We start from the raw sequence: 15,243 nt of genomic DNA, 5'->3' as shown, positions 1-15,243 counted from the left end.
TGAGACGATGGTGTAAGGAAGAGGGATTCAGTTTTGTCAGGAACTGGGAAACCTTTTGGGGAAGGGGGAGTCTCTTCCGAAGGGATGGGCTCCACCTTAACCAGGGTGGAACCAGACTGCTGGTGCTAACCTTTAAAAAGGAGATAGAGCAGCTTTTAAACTAGAACAAAGGGGAAAGCTGGCAGTCGCTCAGCAGCGCATGGTTCGGAGAGAGGTATCTTCAAAGGATACTAATGATGCATTAGAATTAGGGCATCCCAACAGTGAGGTTCCAATAATTAGAAAAGTAATCCAAGTGCCTGTAACTAAAAACTCACCTGAGCTAAAAAATTCTAACTTATCCCTATCAATTAAAAAGCAGAATGAAAATACAAACAAAAAACAAACTTTGAAATGTTTGTATGCTAATGCCAGAAGTCTAAGAAGTAAGATGGGAGAATTAGAATGTATAGCAGTGAATGATGACATAGACTTAATTGGCATCTCAGAGACAAGGTGGAGGAAGGACAAAAATGGGACAGTGCTATATCGGGGTACAAATTATATCGCAATGATAGAGAGGAGCACCCGGGAGGCGGTGTGGATAACACATTGAAATCGTCTGTTCAGTGTGCTGCGACAGTCAAAAAAGCAAACAGAATGTTGGGAATTATTAGAAAGGGAATGGTGAATAAAACGGAAAATGTCATAATGCCTCTATATCGCTCCATGGTGAGGCCGCACCTTGAATATTGTGTACAATTCTGGTCGCCGCATCTCAAAAAAGATATAATTGCGATGGAGAAGGTACAGAGAAGGGCTACCAAAATGATAAAGGCAATGGAACAGCTCCCCTATGAGGAAAGACTAAAGAGGTTAGGACTTTTCAGCTTGGAGAAGAGACAGCTGAGGGGGGATATGATAGAGTTGTTTAAAATCATGAGAGGTCTAGAACGGGTAGATGTGAATCGGTTTTTTACTCTTTCAAATAATAGAAAGACTAGGGGGCACTCCATGAAGTTAGCATGTAGTACATTTAAAACTAATCGGAGAAAGTTCTTTTTCACTCAACGCACAATTAAACTCTGGAATTTGTTGCCAGAGGATGTGGTTAGTGCAGTTAATATAGCTGTGTTTAAAAAAGGATTGGATAAGTTCTTGGAGGAGAAGTCCATTACCTGCTATTAATTAAGTTGACTTAGAAAATAGCCACTGCTATTACTAGCAACGGTAACATGGAAGGGGCGCACAAAGGCACACAAAGGGGCTATTACTAGCAACGGTAACATGGAAGGGGCGCACAAAGGCACACAAAGGGGCTATTACTAGCAACGGTAACATGGAAGGGGCGCACAAAGGGGCAGGCCCCTTTGTGCGCCCCTTCGTGCAGCCCCGAGAAAGACCAGAACAGAACTTCTGCCTTCAGCACTACTCAACAGTTTTGCACATCCTCTGCCGATTAACTTAACAACCAGGTAAGAGAACCTGTGGGCATATCACTTGGCTCTGCCCACATTCTGCCCCTTTTTTCGCATTGATACTTGTGCGCAATATATACAATCAGGGGGACACGAGCAAATAGTAGATGTGCAAAATCTCCTGATTTTGTGCATACCTGGCTTTTAAAATTCACCTTTAAGGTTCTCCAGACTTTCTAGTACCCCTCCTGGTGGACAATTTTCCATTTTGACTGGCATGGCTAATCTTTACATATAAAAGCATAAAAAAACTGGTGGCTGACAAACTGCACTCTTGCCAAGGGAAGAGAATGATGGTAAACTGATGCTATTCCTCAATCCACATTTCCGTACCCTATCTTTGGTGGAAATTGAGTAATCAAGAGGACAAAGTTGCTACTGCTATTATTACTAGCTCTACTTGGCATATGCAAAGCTGTACAAAAAACATCTAAGAGACAGTCCCTTCTCAGTAGAGTCTCCTATTTAATCAAGATAACACACAAGGCAAAAGACAAAACATCAACCCCCTCATTCTCAGGCAACCAAGGCTCAGTAATATATGATATCTGCATTTTCTTAAAGAATTAGGTCATGAAAAAGAAGTTTACTGAATATTTATCTGGTGTTGATAAATAAAATAAGCTGCCCAGCTGTGTCATCCATGCCAGACCATAGCTAAAGAAAACACCAAGTGAAGAAATTAAACACCTATTTCTCTGGTTTTGTGGCAGAGCCTTAGCTCTTATGAATGGGTTATATCTTTTAATGCTTCACAGCTTCTATTAGGCAAACTAGGCAGTCGCCCAGAGCGCCAACATTTTGGGGGCACCAAAATCCCACCAGCACAAGGCCCAAAGGGGTGCTGTGCCAGAGCCAGCCAATCCCACCAAAGAAGGGAGTTTTATGCTAGAGCTACTGCTGCCGGTAGGAGGAAGTGCTGTGCTGGAGGTAAGTCGAGGGAAGGGAATGCATGATCAAAGGCTTGCCTATGGCACCAAATACTCTTGCACTAGCTCTGGCTGCACACTGTTTCAATAAAAATTCAGGGTCATCCTTATCATAACACATCATTTATCCTTAATTTATTGACAAGAAAGTCAGCAGGAGGGATGCCCCCAACCAAATTCTGACTAATAGAGCCATTCTTTCATGGGAGCAAATATACTATCCTAGCCCAACATGTTACTTGGAAGGCCCAGATGTAGCAAAGAATCAGAGTAAACAGGCACTAACACAATTATAGCCTACTGAAATAAATATTAATACAAATGATAAAATCAATAAAAATAACAAAATAGTAATCAATAGAACTCTGATTAGGAAATCAGCACCCTTATCCCTTAAACAAATAAAACAATAAAATAGTATTTGATAGAACCAAGATCAATAAATCAGCATTCTCAACCTACATAATTAACAAATCAAAAGCCTGAGGAGGGAAATCAGAAATAACAAAGAAGTAAGTCTGGAGAATCTTCAGGACTCTCCAGTGATCTCAAAGATCCTTTGGTTTGCCCTTTCGGCAGTGACCCACCATCTTTGTTGGGCCAGTCTTTGGCCTTGTGTCCGTCGAAGTGATGTAAGGGGGCAGAGCTAGCAGCAAAAATGGCATTGGAAATGTGGAAGGATTTCAGAGAGGTTGCAGAAGATAAACAGCAATCATTCCACCCCCACAAATAGTTCACAAGCTGTTCAGTAGACCCAAATATTGTCAAGAGTAGCCTGATTCTTTGCTAACTAGCCTTTGGCTTAACTGGCCCAGAAGTGATAAGAGTCATATACATTTATTTAGCTATTATATAAATTAACATTTATGAATTTTATTTAAGAACTAAAAGAATGCCATCATGATGGCGACGGCACGGTAGCATTGAACGCCGTGGAGATTTCATCTTAGAAGATTTTCCTGAAATTATTGCCTAAATATGCCCCATTCGGCCAGGAAAAGGCGAGCAAGGCAGAAAGCTTACCCTGAGGCCACCCCGGAGACACCTTTGATCGGCCCAATGGATGCCCACATCTTTAGAGGAGTATTAACATCGGGAGTGGAGTCGCAAAAGCAGGGAACCACGGAGGAGGAGCAGAGTTTCCTGCCGGACTCAGATACATCTTTGTCCCCGATTGTGAGAGCAGTGCCGGTGAACCCTGCTACACACAGAAACCAGGATATGAACCTGGTGGAGTCGCCTGCCGAAGTTGCAGGCGGACGGAGGCACCAGGCAGGGAGTTTGTCCCCTGGAGAAGAGAGCGTAGACGCTGTGCCGCTGCGGCATGATGAGCTGACCAGCAGCCCAGCCATGCCAGAGCTCAGTTTGAAGACATTTGGTAATTCTTCAACTCCTTTGAAGCCTAGCTTAAGATTTTCCCTTGCAAAACCGAATCAGGTAACACTTGAGTCACTCTGGGAGGCAATCGAGGGCTTGGGGAATATGATAATTAATCAACTTAATCCTCTAACAGAAAGGTTAGAGGAACATGAAAATCGAATAAAAATTTTGGAAAATACTGCTAAAGTTTCCAGCCAGTAGATTACTGAGATTAAGACTGTTGTGAGTTCCAATAAAATCCTACAGGATTCCTTTGTCAAAGATAATACAATTCTGTTAAATAAAATGGAGAATATTGAGAACACCCTTAAAGGAAGGAATCTTTGCTTTGTGAACTTTCCAAGAATATCATACATATTCCCTAAAGATATGTTTAAGAAATATCTAACGGAGATACTGAAAATAACAGAGGAAACTATCCCACCATTGGTATGGGCGTTTTATATACCTTTTGGAAAAAAGGAAAGAGGAGAAAATAGTAATATTCCAGAGCCTACAGAAGATCCCGGGGGAGAAACAGCTTTATCTGGGTTAAATATCACTGAATTCTTAGAAACCTCAGATTCAGCGCAAGCTACATCAGCAACTATGATAGTGACTTTTGCATTGGAACCTGACAAAGAATGGGTTTTGAATCTCTTTTTTAAACATCAGTTAGAATCTTTCTTGAATATGCAGGTTAGGATTTTTCCTGACTTGTCCAAGAAGACACAAAAGAAAAGGAGGCAATTTTTGCTGCTTTAGACCCCAGGTTCTACAAATTGGAGCCTATTTCTTGTTAAAATTCCCCTGCAAATGCTATATTAAATATGAAGAGATTTCTTACCTTTTCTATTTACCTTCTCAAACCAATTTTTGTGTGATAAAAGTAAAATTTAAGAGAAATATTGAATAATGTAACCTTTCTGAGTCTCCCTATATGGTTGGGATTGTCCTTTCTCTCTTATAGTATGACCCTTAAAGGATGCTACCAACGAATGTCCTCATTTTCTTTTTCCTATTCCATGTAGTAACTTATGACTTGGACCCTCTGTATTTTGGACTTAAACTGTAGAAGTATAGTTTATTATCTTTGTTTGTTTCCCCTTTAAAAGAGGATTGTAATTTTCATATCACTTCATACATATTTTCTGTATTCAAGATGGTTCTTGATATGTAAATTTATAAATGAATAAATAAAAAATAAAAAAAATAAAAATAAAAAATGCCATCATAAATATGAGAGTTCAAAAATTTCCACAGTGTAGTACACATGCAATACATTTCCTCTCAAAACTGGAAAGGTGTACTCCATAGAATATGCAAATTTCCAAAGGAATTCTTTGCATAGTGTGTGTGTCTGTGTTATGTGTATCTGCTCAATCCCCAGTCCCTTCTCTCCCATCTCCCGGCCCTCAGTCCCTTCTCCCATGCTCTGCTTGATTGACCCTTCCCTCAGTGTCCCCCACCAAACCTCAGCCATCTCCCTTTGGCCTCAGTCTTTCCCTTTCTCAATTTCCCTCAACCTTAATTTTGCGCCCCCTACCCCATCTCAATTTTCCTCTTTAGCAGCTCATTCCCTTATCTCAGTAGAACGGGCGAGTAGCCCCTCTTCAACCCCAGGTCCCTCCTCTGCCTCAGCCCTACCTGCAGCCTTAATTTCCCTCTGACTTCAACAGCCCCCTCATTTCAGCCTCCCTTCCTCCCCTCAGCCTCATTATCTTCAACCAACCACAGTGTGTGCTGAGGGTGGAAGAGAAGCAAAACTGGGACTTTGAGCCTCTGGCTGGCAATCTGGTTGCCTCATTTCTTGGCAACCAGTTCAAAAGCTAATCGAAACATCCTGATTTCAGGCTCTTTTCATGGGAGGAAGTGTGACAGACAGACAGACACTGGCTTTTATTGCATAAGATAACTTCAAAGTCAATATTCCAGGTTCAGGGTTCTCAGGGAGGGCTAAAAACAGATGTATTTGCATACATATGGTCTAAAAACAAGGCAGATTTGGAAACCAGACTTGTTTATGGCCGTTAAGGATGCAAATACATCTGTTTTTAGCCCTCCCTGAGAACCCTGAACCTGGAATATTGACTTTGAAGTTATCTTATGCAATAAAAGCCAGTGTCTGTCTGTCTGTCACACTTCCTCCCATGAAAAGAGCCTGAAATCAGGATGTTTCGATTAGCTTTTGAACTGGTTGCCAAGAAATGAGGCAACCAGATTGCCAGCCAGAGGCTCAAAGTCCCAGTTTTGCTTCTCTTCCACCCTCAGCACACACTGTGGTTGGTTGAAGATAATGAGTAGTACAACAGAAAGAAACTGACATACACGGCACTGAAACTGACGTCTGCTTTACTTAACTTTCTGTCTAGTTGATGCACAGCCAGTTTGCTGTAGACTTATTATTTATTTTTTGTCAAGGTGACTTTGGGGTTTCTCGTCTTTTGATGGGATCATGTGACCTGGCAACCACATTTACTGGGACACCTTACTACATGAGCCCGGAAGCACTGAAACATCAAGGCTATGACTCAAAATCTGACATTTGGTGAGTAACAGTAGCAGCAGGTTGTTTTCAATTCTTTAATTAATTCAGGTCATCATATAGTGAAGACAGAACAATTGTTTTTTTCACTAGGTCAACATCTATCTGTTTCATATATTGTTGCATGGTATTTTATTTAATAAATAAATACATATGTCAATAATTAAAGATGTCCAGGTTTGCTTGGTGCATTTGAAAGCTCATTTTTTTGGGGCTGCCCCAGTGGGCTCAGAGGAAGTGCTGTGGACAGCTCTGCAGATGGTCCCTGATTCGATGAACAGGTTCTCTGCTCCCCAGGTTGACCAGGGCTGGGGATGCTGTGCAGGCAGTATTCAGATTCCCTGAAGGGAGGAAGTCCTGGTTATCAAGTAAGGGTAACACCTGGTGGCTGGACCTAGGGGCAGATTTTAAAAGCCATGCGCGCGCCAGCGTGCCTATATTGCATAGGCCACCGGCGCGCGCAAAGCCCCGGGACGCGTGTAAGTCCCGGGGCTTTGCTTGGGGGGGGTGTCGGGGGCATGTTGGGGCGGTGCGGCATTTGTGGCATTCCGGGGACAGGGCCGTGGGCGTGGTGCCAGCCCGGGGGCGTTCTGGGGGCGTGGCTAAGGCCTCTGAACCAGCCCCCGAGCCGGGGAATGGCGCGCCAGCAGCCCGCCGGCGCGTGCAAGTTACGCCTGCCTCGGGGAGGCGTAACTTTCTTAACAAAGGTAGGGGGCAGATTTAGTTAGAGATGGGGGGTAGGTTAGGTAGGGGAAAGGAAGGGAAGGTGGGGGGGCTGGAAAAAAGTTCCCTCCGAGGCTGCTCCAATTTTGGAGCAGCCTCGGAGGGAACAGAGGCAGGCTGCTCGGCTCGGCGCGCACAGGTTGCACAATTGTGCACCCCCCTGTGCGCGCCGACTCTGGATTTTATAACATGCGCGCGACAGCGCACGCATGTTATAAAATTGGGCGTAGATTTGTTCGTGCCGGGTTGCGCGAACAAATCTACGCCCGCGCATAAATTTAAAAATCTACCCCCTAGAGTTCATGATTCATGGTTCCAGAATGAGCCCTGGTGCATGACTCCTGATTACAGTACCATTGATGTTGTATTGTGTTGTGTTTTATGTTATGTTATGTTATTCCATGGACATAGTCCGACCCAGTAGTTCACAAAACCTAAGAAATAATACATCATATAATATAGCAGAAATACAATATCAAAACACAAAATTAACCTTGTTCATAAGATATAAAACAATTCATACATGAGTACATAATTTCAAAACCAAAAATATTTGTAATAATAAAACAATAATAAACCCTAATCCTTAGCCTGACCTTGTTTCAAAACAAAAAATATTTGTAATAATAAAACAATAATAAACCCTAACCCTTAGCCTGACCTTGAGGACAGCAAGAAAATGTATTCTCATAAACTGGGTAGAAAAAACAGTGCCTGTAATGACCAAACTAGGAATAGTGAGAGGGTATGCCTATTAAAAAGGAGAAACAAATTTACAGATAGTTGCAAATGAAAGCTTATAACACCAGGATCCTATGACTGGTTCCATCTGAGCTGGAAGAAATAGGAGAAAGGAGGACCTACTGGACCAAAAAAAAAAGTAAACAGTTTTTCTAAGGTAAACATTGTCCCTGGTCTTACACTTATATTTCGCCTATTTTCAAAATATATGCAATTGAATATTTTTGATAAATAAGAATTGGGAATTCTTTGATGGCACTATTCTATTTTTAAACTTATAGTCCTGTTTCAAAGATCAGTTAACTTTCTTCAGTATCATTAAGAAGAGCTCTTTTTATTCTTTTTTTTTTCAGGCATGTTTCACAAAAAAAAATGTGAGTGCCTGTTATGGACAAAGTGACCCTCTGTTGTCCATCAGTCCATCCATCTGCATTTCTGACATGCACATTTGTGAGCATGCTCCCTTAGAAGATAACTTTTAAATAGCCGTGCGGGCATACATGTACGCACGAATAGCAGCTCGCATTGGCCATTTTATAACATACGCATATATATGTCCATATGATATAAAATCGGCTGCAAGCATGAACATGTGCACGCAATTTTGTATGGCCACATTCTTGTGCGCGTAAATGCTGGCTCTACCGCATAAGTGGTGGGATTTTAATAGATACATGCTCCAACGCAATTATCAGTTTCCCCAGTACAGTACAACTGAGGCGCTGTTCCTGCCCCTCCAATCAGGCAGCAGCGTGGACACCTGGGATCAGGGCCTTTTGGGTGCCCTTAAGAGCAGGTGGCAAATGGCATCCCGGTGAGTACAACTGCGGCGCTGTTCTGGCCACCAACCAGGTGGCAGTGTGGATAACCTGGATCAGGGCCTTTCAGGAGCCCTTAAGAGCAGATGGCCAGTGGCATCCCAGCGATCTGGGAACTGAATTGGGGACTTTCCACATGGCAGTGCACAACACTACCACTGATCTACCGGGCTTACTAAATCTCATATTATTAGGAGTTTAATTTGTCTCTTCATGTTTGAGATGATGAGTTTGGAAATTCTGAGTGTGCTGAGCTCAAACTTCTCTGTGTGGCTCAGGCCTAGGAAAATGGATCTGGACAGCACCTACTCTTCTTGAGCCACCATGCCCAAGTGGCAAGAGTAGCAGCTTGAATAACAGTCTTATTCTACTCAGCAACTTCTTCTGGAAATGGTGGCAGTCATAGAGGATAAGATAGGGATATGTATTTGAAAAAGCAATGAAAATGGCTTTTAATGAAAATACATGAACATTTTTGGGTATTTTTGTATTTGTCTAAAAAACTGGCCTCCCTGAGGCCTCCTGGCTCTGCTCCGCCACCAAAAAAGCTGTTGAAACTTTAAAAATCAGCTTCAAGGTGCTGTCCCAAAAACACACAGAGGTCCAAATTTAATACAAACAAATTCAAGTTTATTATTTAATATTGAAAGCCAATCATATGAGACCTCTGGAAGACTCAGAGTGAGAGCTCTATCTTTTTAAAGTTCTGTCCATAAACAGAGTGTCCAAAATTCTCTCTATACCCAGGGATGGAAACACCAGATGGATGTCCTCCATGGTCTCAAAAGTTCTTACTCACAGTAATATGATATCCCTGTCCCTCATTGTATCTCATCCCTCCCACAGATCTCATGTGGGAGGGATCCTCTATGGACCAGGCAGCTCTCTCTCTTCCACTGTAGGAAGGAATGGGCATCCAAAACTCTTCCTCCTGGATCTTCAAAAGCAAAGATTTTCATTCCCAAACTGAATTAACACTGGAGTTCCTCCCTACCTCAGGTCACTACCATACCTCCTTCCTCATTGAGGGTAGAGAGGGGCAGGTCTTCCCTACCAAGGGCATCCCAGACACAGGGTTCCCCCTGCCCCGAGTCCAAGTGATACTTGAAGGGCTCTCAAGATTCCTCCATGAAAAATGTTAAATCCTGAAAAACAACCCAGAGAGAAGCCCCAGCCAGCCAGTTAGTGGACTGTTAGGAACCACCTCCCAATCTTGCTTAAGATGCCCTAGCATGGTTTGTCTGGTTCTTCTAAGTAGGCCTGAAAATACTGCGAAAATCAAAACACTCCTTTCTGCCACGTAACTCTCCAAAACTTAAAAGCATTGCCCACAGTGATGCTTATAAACCCTTAAACAGAGGGATGGCCATGCCAGCATCCTCAAAGAAAGAAGCTGCATATGAATGATAGCTCCTCACTTATCTAACCTTCACCTCACAAGCTATGATAGTTAAACTAGGGCCACTGCAGGTAATGACCTCAGAGGGTCCATTACATCCATATTAAGTGTAGGCAAGAGAGACAGATTGACTCAGAACATAAACAACATACAATGGATGGAATGGATCTTAGGGAAAAGAGAGAAAAAGCTAGCAGTGAATAGACACATAGAACAGAAAAAAAATTAAAAAATGAAAGGATTTGGAGAGAGACAAGATTAACGAGAATTAGGACTCAGATGGCACACGACAGGGGGATTCAGACTCTCATTTATGTGTTAATTTCTGGACTCCCAGTACTCATTGGTAGGGTTTTGGAATCATAAAGCTTCCTGGCCCTGATTGCTGGGATTGCACGAACCAACTAAAATGGCTGAAAACTGGACATAATTGGAAAAAAAAAATGTTTGTGATAAAATAGTTGTGTTGCCAAGTGCTTGGCAGCATTTTAAGTCAAAGCTTAGCACATTAGCTAAATTTATCTTTTTTGCAAACCAGGTTTTTGTTGCTCCAGTTACCTCTGCAATTAAACATTATTCATCAGGTTTTGCTTTAAGAGGCCCTCAGGGTGCGTCAGCAGATGATCTTTCAGAGACATTCACGTGTACTGGGGACTACATCCACCTGATCCGGGGATTTCCATTATTTCCCTTTGTTTACATATCTATCAGACTGTATTTTGTCAGAACGGAAAATTTCAGAAGGCATTTTTTTTGTATATGTGGGAACTGTACATACATTCAAGCAGCAATGCCTCCTGCTTTCTGTTACAATTAACTCTGCCATGAGTAGGAGTCTGAAAAGTTAACGGGAAATGAAAACACTTCACAGATGCCCTTTTTTTTTAATGGATTGGCAAAGTTAAATGCAGAGCTCTGTTTAAGCAATTAATTTTACTGTGAGAAAATGATGGGTGACAGACTGCAATATATCCCTCTCAGTTCCACCTCTGTATCTCATCAGGTGGCCAAGGCACCGGTTGGGTAATGCTTTAACTGTTTCACTACAGAATTGATCTGCTTTTGGCCTATCTCCATTATTCATCTCTATGCAACCACTCGTAACTAGGCTGACCCATTTCCAGTCCATCCAAATGGAAGGAGCTCGTGCACAGCAAATGTGGAGATAATTGGATGCAGATTTATTTTCATATTTAACAATTCACAGTATTGTATCACAATTTAATACAAGATCATCTAACAGGTGCATATGAACTAGCAATTGAAAATTCCGCCTCCCCCCCCCCCCCCCAAAAAGTAGATATTCAATGCACTCAACATAAATAAACAAAAGTAAAGCATTTATAATAAATTTAATATTGCTTCTTAACACACCTATGCAGTGTAATGGACTTTCATAACCCCTGTATTGAGGAAAGATCAATTGTTTTGTGACAACTAGTTCAGGTCATGCTTAATCATTGGTCCATGGTATTTAGTTTGTACAATTTTTATACAAAAATATTTTTGCAAGTAAAAAAATTCACTTTAAGCAAACATTAGCAAAAATGATTACTTACCTTTACAGTTTACCCAACATAGTACTATGTTTTGATGGCTTCTGTGTCACACTGCATGCTCCGAGCCTTATGTGCGCCGGGCCAATTTTCAAACAAGCCCGGCCACAAGCATAAACCCCGGTATGCGATTAAGTGCCGGGGCCTGTAAAGGGGGCAGTCCAGGGGGGGCAGTCTGGGGGATGGAGCGGGGTGGGGCATGAGGTGGCAGGTTGTTATAAAATCAGCACATCCATGCGTGCGCACTGGGAAGCGTGCACATGTATTAAAATCTGCCCCATGGTCATTTACTTTGTTCTAATTCCAATTCTGAAGAAGATAAGAGCATATATGATTGAGTTAGCAAAAGGAGGTGATGAAAAAACAAACATTAATGTTTGCAACAGTCACAAAACCTGCTTATTTCTTGATGGCGTTTGTCAAAAAATAGCTGTCTGAACATTCATTTTCAGAAGCATCATCTATGACATGGAACTATTTTATTGCGGCTACATGTTAATTAACATCATGCTGTTCAAGGACATGGATTGACAATCAGCTGTCTTCAGATGTTTCTGTAAGCGCTACATAGAATAGCCATAAGATATAAATAATGTTTTGCAAAGTGAGCAACTTTCAAACTAAAAAATTTAACTCCATTCGCTATTAATATTTAAACCCTTGAATAACACCGACTGAAGCCAATAGATCAATTACTGTTCTCATTGTTTTAATAATTTCGCCCGGTCTTCTCTTCCCCCCACTCCACTTTTTCATGATCTAAAATCATCTATTTAATGTCAGCAAAAGTGTGTTGATATTGTATAAAATGTGGTACCATAGGTGCCTGTATCTTATTAGTTTTTAGGCAACTTTTATGTTCCAAAAGTCTTGTTCTGAGAGAGCATGTAGTTTGGCTCACTTAATATAGCCCATATGGTCATTGAATTCAATACACATTTTTCTGTTGATAGGTCGCATCCTGATTGACCTGAAACTTTTTACCCAAAGGGGATAAAATGTGTTTGTCTTTAATTTTGAGAGCATATATGGAACATTCAGCACATTAAATAGTTGTAGGTGCTTCCTTGTTAACCCGATCTGGTGGTAAGGTCAATAACAATTAGATCTTTGATATTTGTGCCCTGCGAGAAAGTAAATTTAACGGGGACTTGCAAACCAATGTTTGTGAATAACTGAGCAAATCTTAGAAGATAGCAATGTACATTCCAGCAGACATGTTTGGCACCTTCTTGTTCACTTCTCGATGGTAGCAATAACAGATCATGGTTATTGAATAGTGCACGTCGTTAAGCCCATTTAATAACTGCTGGCAGATATCCTCTTTGTAGGAAATGTGTTGCCATGATTCATGTGTAACCCCACCCCGGTGAGCCTCTCCTGCACGGGTGGGTACATAAACTTACTTGTTACTCTTTGACGCTGGAACCTCTTCCTGGCTAGCTGTTCTGTCTCCCTCACTTCCCCAGGTGTGGATTCATTGGACTGGGGGAAGAAAGGAGTCCTTTCAGGTCCCGATGTGACAGGGGTGGTTTCTTTACACATTTACTTTTGTATCCCCTGGGGAGGATGTCTTTCCTTTATATGGGTGCAATGAGTGCAAAACAAATACTCTGGAGTCACTTCGGTAGTGTCCAAAATAAGTCTTTACTGTAAATACTGGTGATGAATGGCAAAAAATTCAAACTGCAGCACCACAGAATTATTTTCTCAATTTCTTTACAATCTATTTATCTCTGTGCAGGACTCACTTGTTTCAGGAGCTAGGGAAAACTCTCATTCTCTTAGATATATTAAGTGGAGCTCCCAGATGGTCAGGGTATTTTAAGCTGGGCAAAACCCCTTCCAAAACCGATAACTTGAAAAAACAGTCTATGGCATAGAGAGTTAAATCCTCTCTTTCTCTCCCCAGGATGGCAAACACCGGCTGGGTGTTTCCAGATGGTGAAACGTTCCTTGATTCACGGTTAGGAGATCTTGAATTTTACACAGTCTCTTTAGTACTCTCTGCAGGATGGTAAAGAAATCTCTTGGAAGCAAGATGTTCTCTTGTTTCAACAGGAAGGAAGGGGCAGCCAAACTTCTTCCTGGATCTTCTAACAAAAAGTATTCTTTCCCCCAAAAGGAACAGAATCAAAATAGTGGAGTCCCTTCCTCACAGTAGGCACCTCTTTTTCATGAGTGTATATTCCTTATCCCTGGTACGCCTATACACCAGGTTTCCCAATCCCTCTGGGCAGGAAAAGTCCAGGTGTCCATTGAGGCTTCTAATAAACATCTCAAAAATCCCTTAACGTAGACCCAGAGGGAAAACTCCACCAGACGGGTTATGTACTGGAAGGAGAAAACCCTCCCGACCCTGGTCAGGAACCACAGGCTGGGCTAGCCTGCTTTAACTGACTGGGCCTGGAAAACAACAAAAGATAAGCTTCTCTACACCTCTGCGCTCTTTGAAAACCTAAAGAGACTCCTCCGAAGCTCAGTTTGGAGAGCTTCTAAATAAATTCTTAGGGGTTGGCCATTCTAGACTCCACAAAAGGAGGAGCTGTATTAGCATGGTATCTCCCACTACTCTAACTTTCTCTCTATAGCTAAACTTAGGGTTCACCCTGGTCTTATTAGTGGCAGGACTATGGGCCCTGTCACATGTGCTTTATCATTAAATTCATTGACATCTGTGCAAAGCCTAAAAAATTGCCCCACCGGTAAGTTTTTTCAAAATAGTGGGCTGAAAATTTGAATATGAAAGTAATTTATTTCCTATGTTAGGTTTTCTATAATTAAGTAATTATAGAAATAATTATTGAAGTAATTATAGTAATTATAGGTTTTCTATAATTAAGAAGTCATTTAAATAGAAGAGAGATAATTATTCAGGTGCCTCTCCAGAGACACACATACCTGTGCTTGTGACCAGAGAAGTTTAATTTATAATTTCTAATTTGCTAGCCATAATATAGACAGCTTTCTTGCTGACATTGTTCTATTTTCTACTATATTTCCTCTGTTGTTACATATTTTGAAATCTCTATCTATTTAATCTAGCCAGTGTTTTTAGACTGCTGGCTAGTGTGGATAGAAAACACTGTGTCTAATTTATAGAACAAAAGGCTGGTATCTGCAGGAGCTGTTTGTTCCCTCTCACCCTGCCCCACACCCACCTCTAGCTTTCTTTTGTTCTAAATAGTTCTAAGGACTTGGTTAAGTGAATAATAAGACTAAAGTACTAATCTAACAAATGGTAAAATAGTCACTATTAGCAGAATGGCTTTTATTCAGTGTAATATCTGTGGTGCTTATGTTCCAAGGCCTATTATTTGGAGACTTAAGGAATGTTCAATTTGTTTTCGGCTGTCTGCATTGAAAAAGCATTTGAAAGAGGAATTTTTCAGATTTCAGAAAACCTGCTCTATCTTGATGCAATCAGAATATGTTCCTCAGCTTCCACAGAAGATTCAGAATCCCAAGAATAAATGGTTTAATATGGGATCTGGTAGAACAAGACATGTGACTATTAGGCACCCAATCTCCCCAACTGGACAGCATCCTGAATACCCATCCTCACTCCCACAGAGAAGTCAGACATCCAACATTCAGAATCCCAGGAATGACTGAATTACAGTCGGCTTTGGCAGAATAAAGCCTGTCATGAAGAGACACCCACTCTCTCAACTGTTACCCTTACATACGGGCCGATACAGTAAAAGTCACGGGAG

The 15,243-nt window shown here is 41.6% G+C and overlaps 1 protein-coding gene across 6 annotated transcripts in view; it reads left to right on the top strand.

The window, feature by feature from the left end:
- The window catches only part of NEK11 (NIMA related kinase 11), a 567,803-nt gene that overhangs the window by 227,576 nt on the left and 324,984 nt on the right, over positions 1 to 15,243 (top strand). For all 6 annotated transcript variants that reach the window (XR_003854561.1, XR_003854560.1, XM_029589337.1 and 3 more), the window contains one exon: positions 6,167 to 6,293. Coding sequence is in view for 4 of the 6 variants with exons in the window: in XM_029589337.1 (XP_029445197.1) it covers positions 6,167 to 6,293 (127 nt within the window). In the remaining 2 variants the exon portion in view is untranslated. The remainder of the gene's footprint in view (positions 1 to 6,166; positions 6,294 to 15,243) is intronic.

This window comes from Rhinatrema bivittatum, chromosome 2, assembly GCF_901001135.1.
Source record: "Rhinatrema bivittatum chromosome 2, aRhiBiv1.1, whole genome shotgun sequence".
In the NCBI taxonomy this organism is placed as follows: Eukaryota; Metazoa; Chordata; class Amphibia; order Gymnophiona; family Rhinatrematidae; genus Rhinatrema; species Rhinatrema bivittatum.
This window is presented reverse-complemented; position numbering and strand designations above follow the sequence as displayed.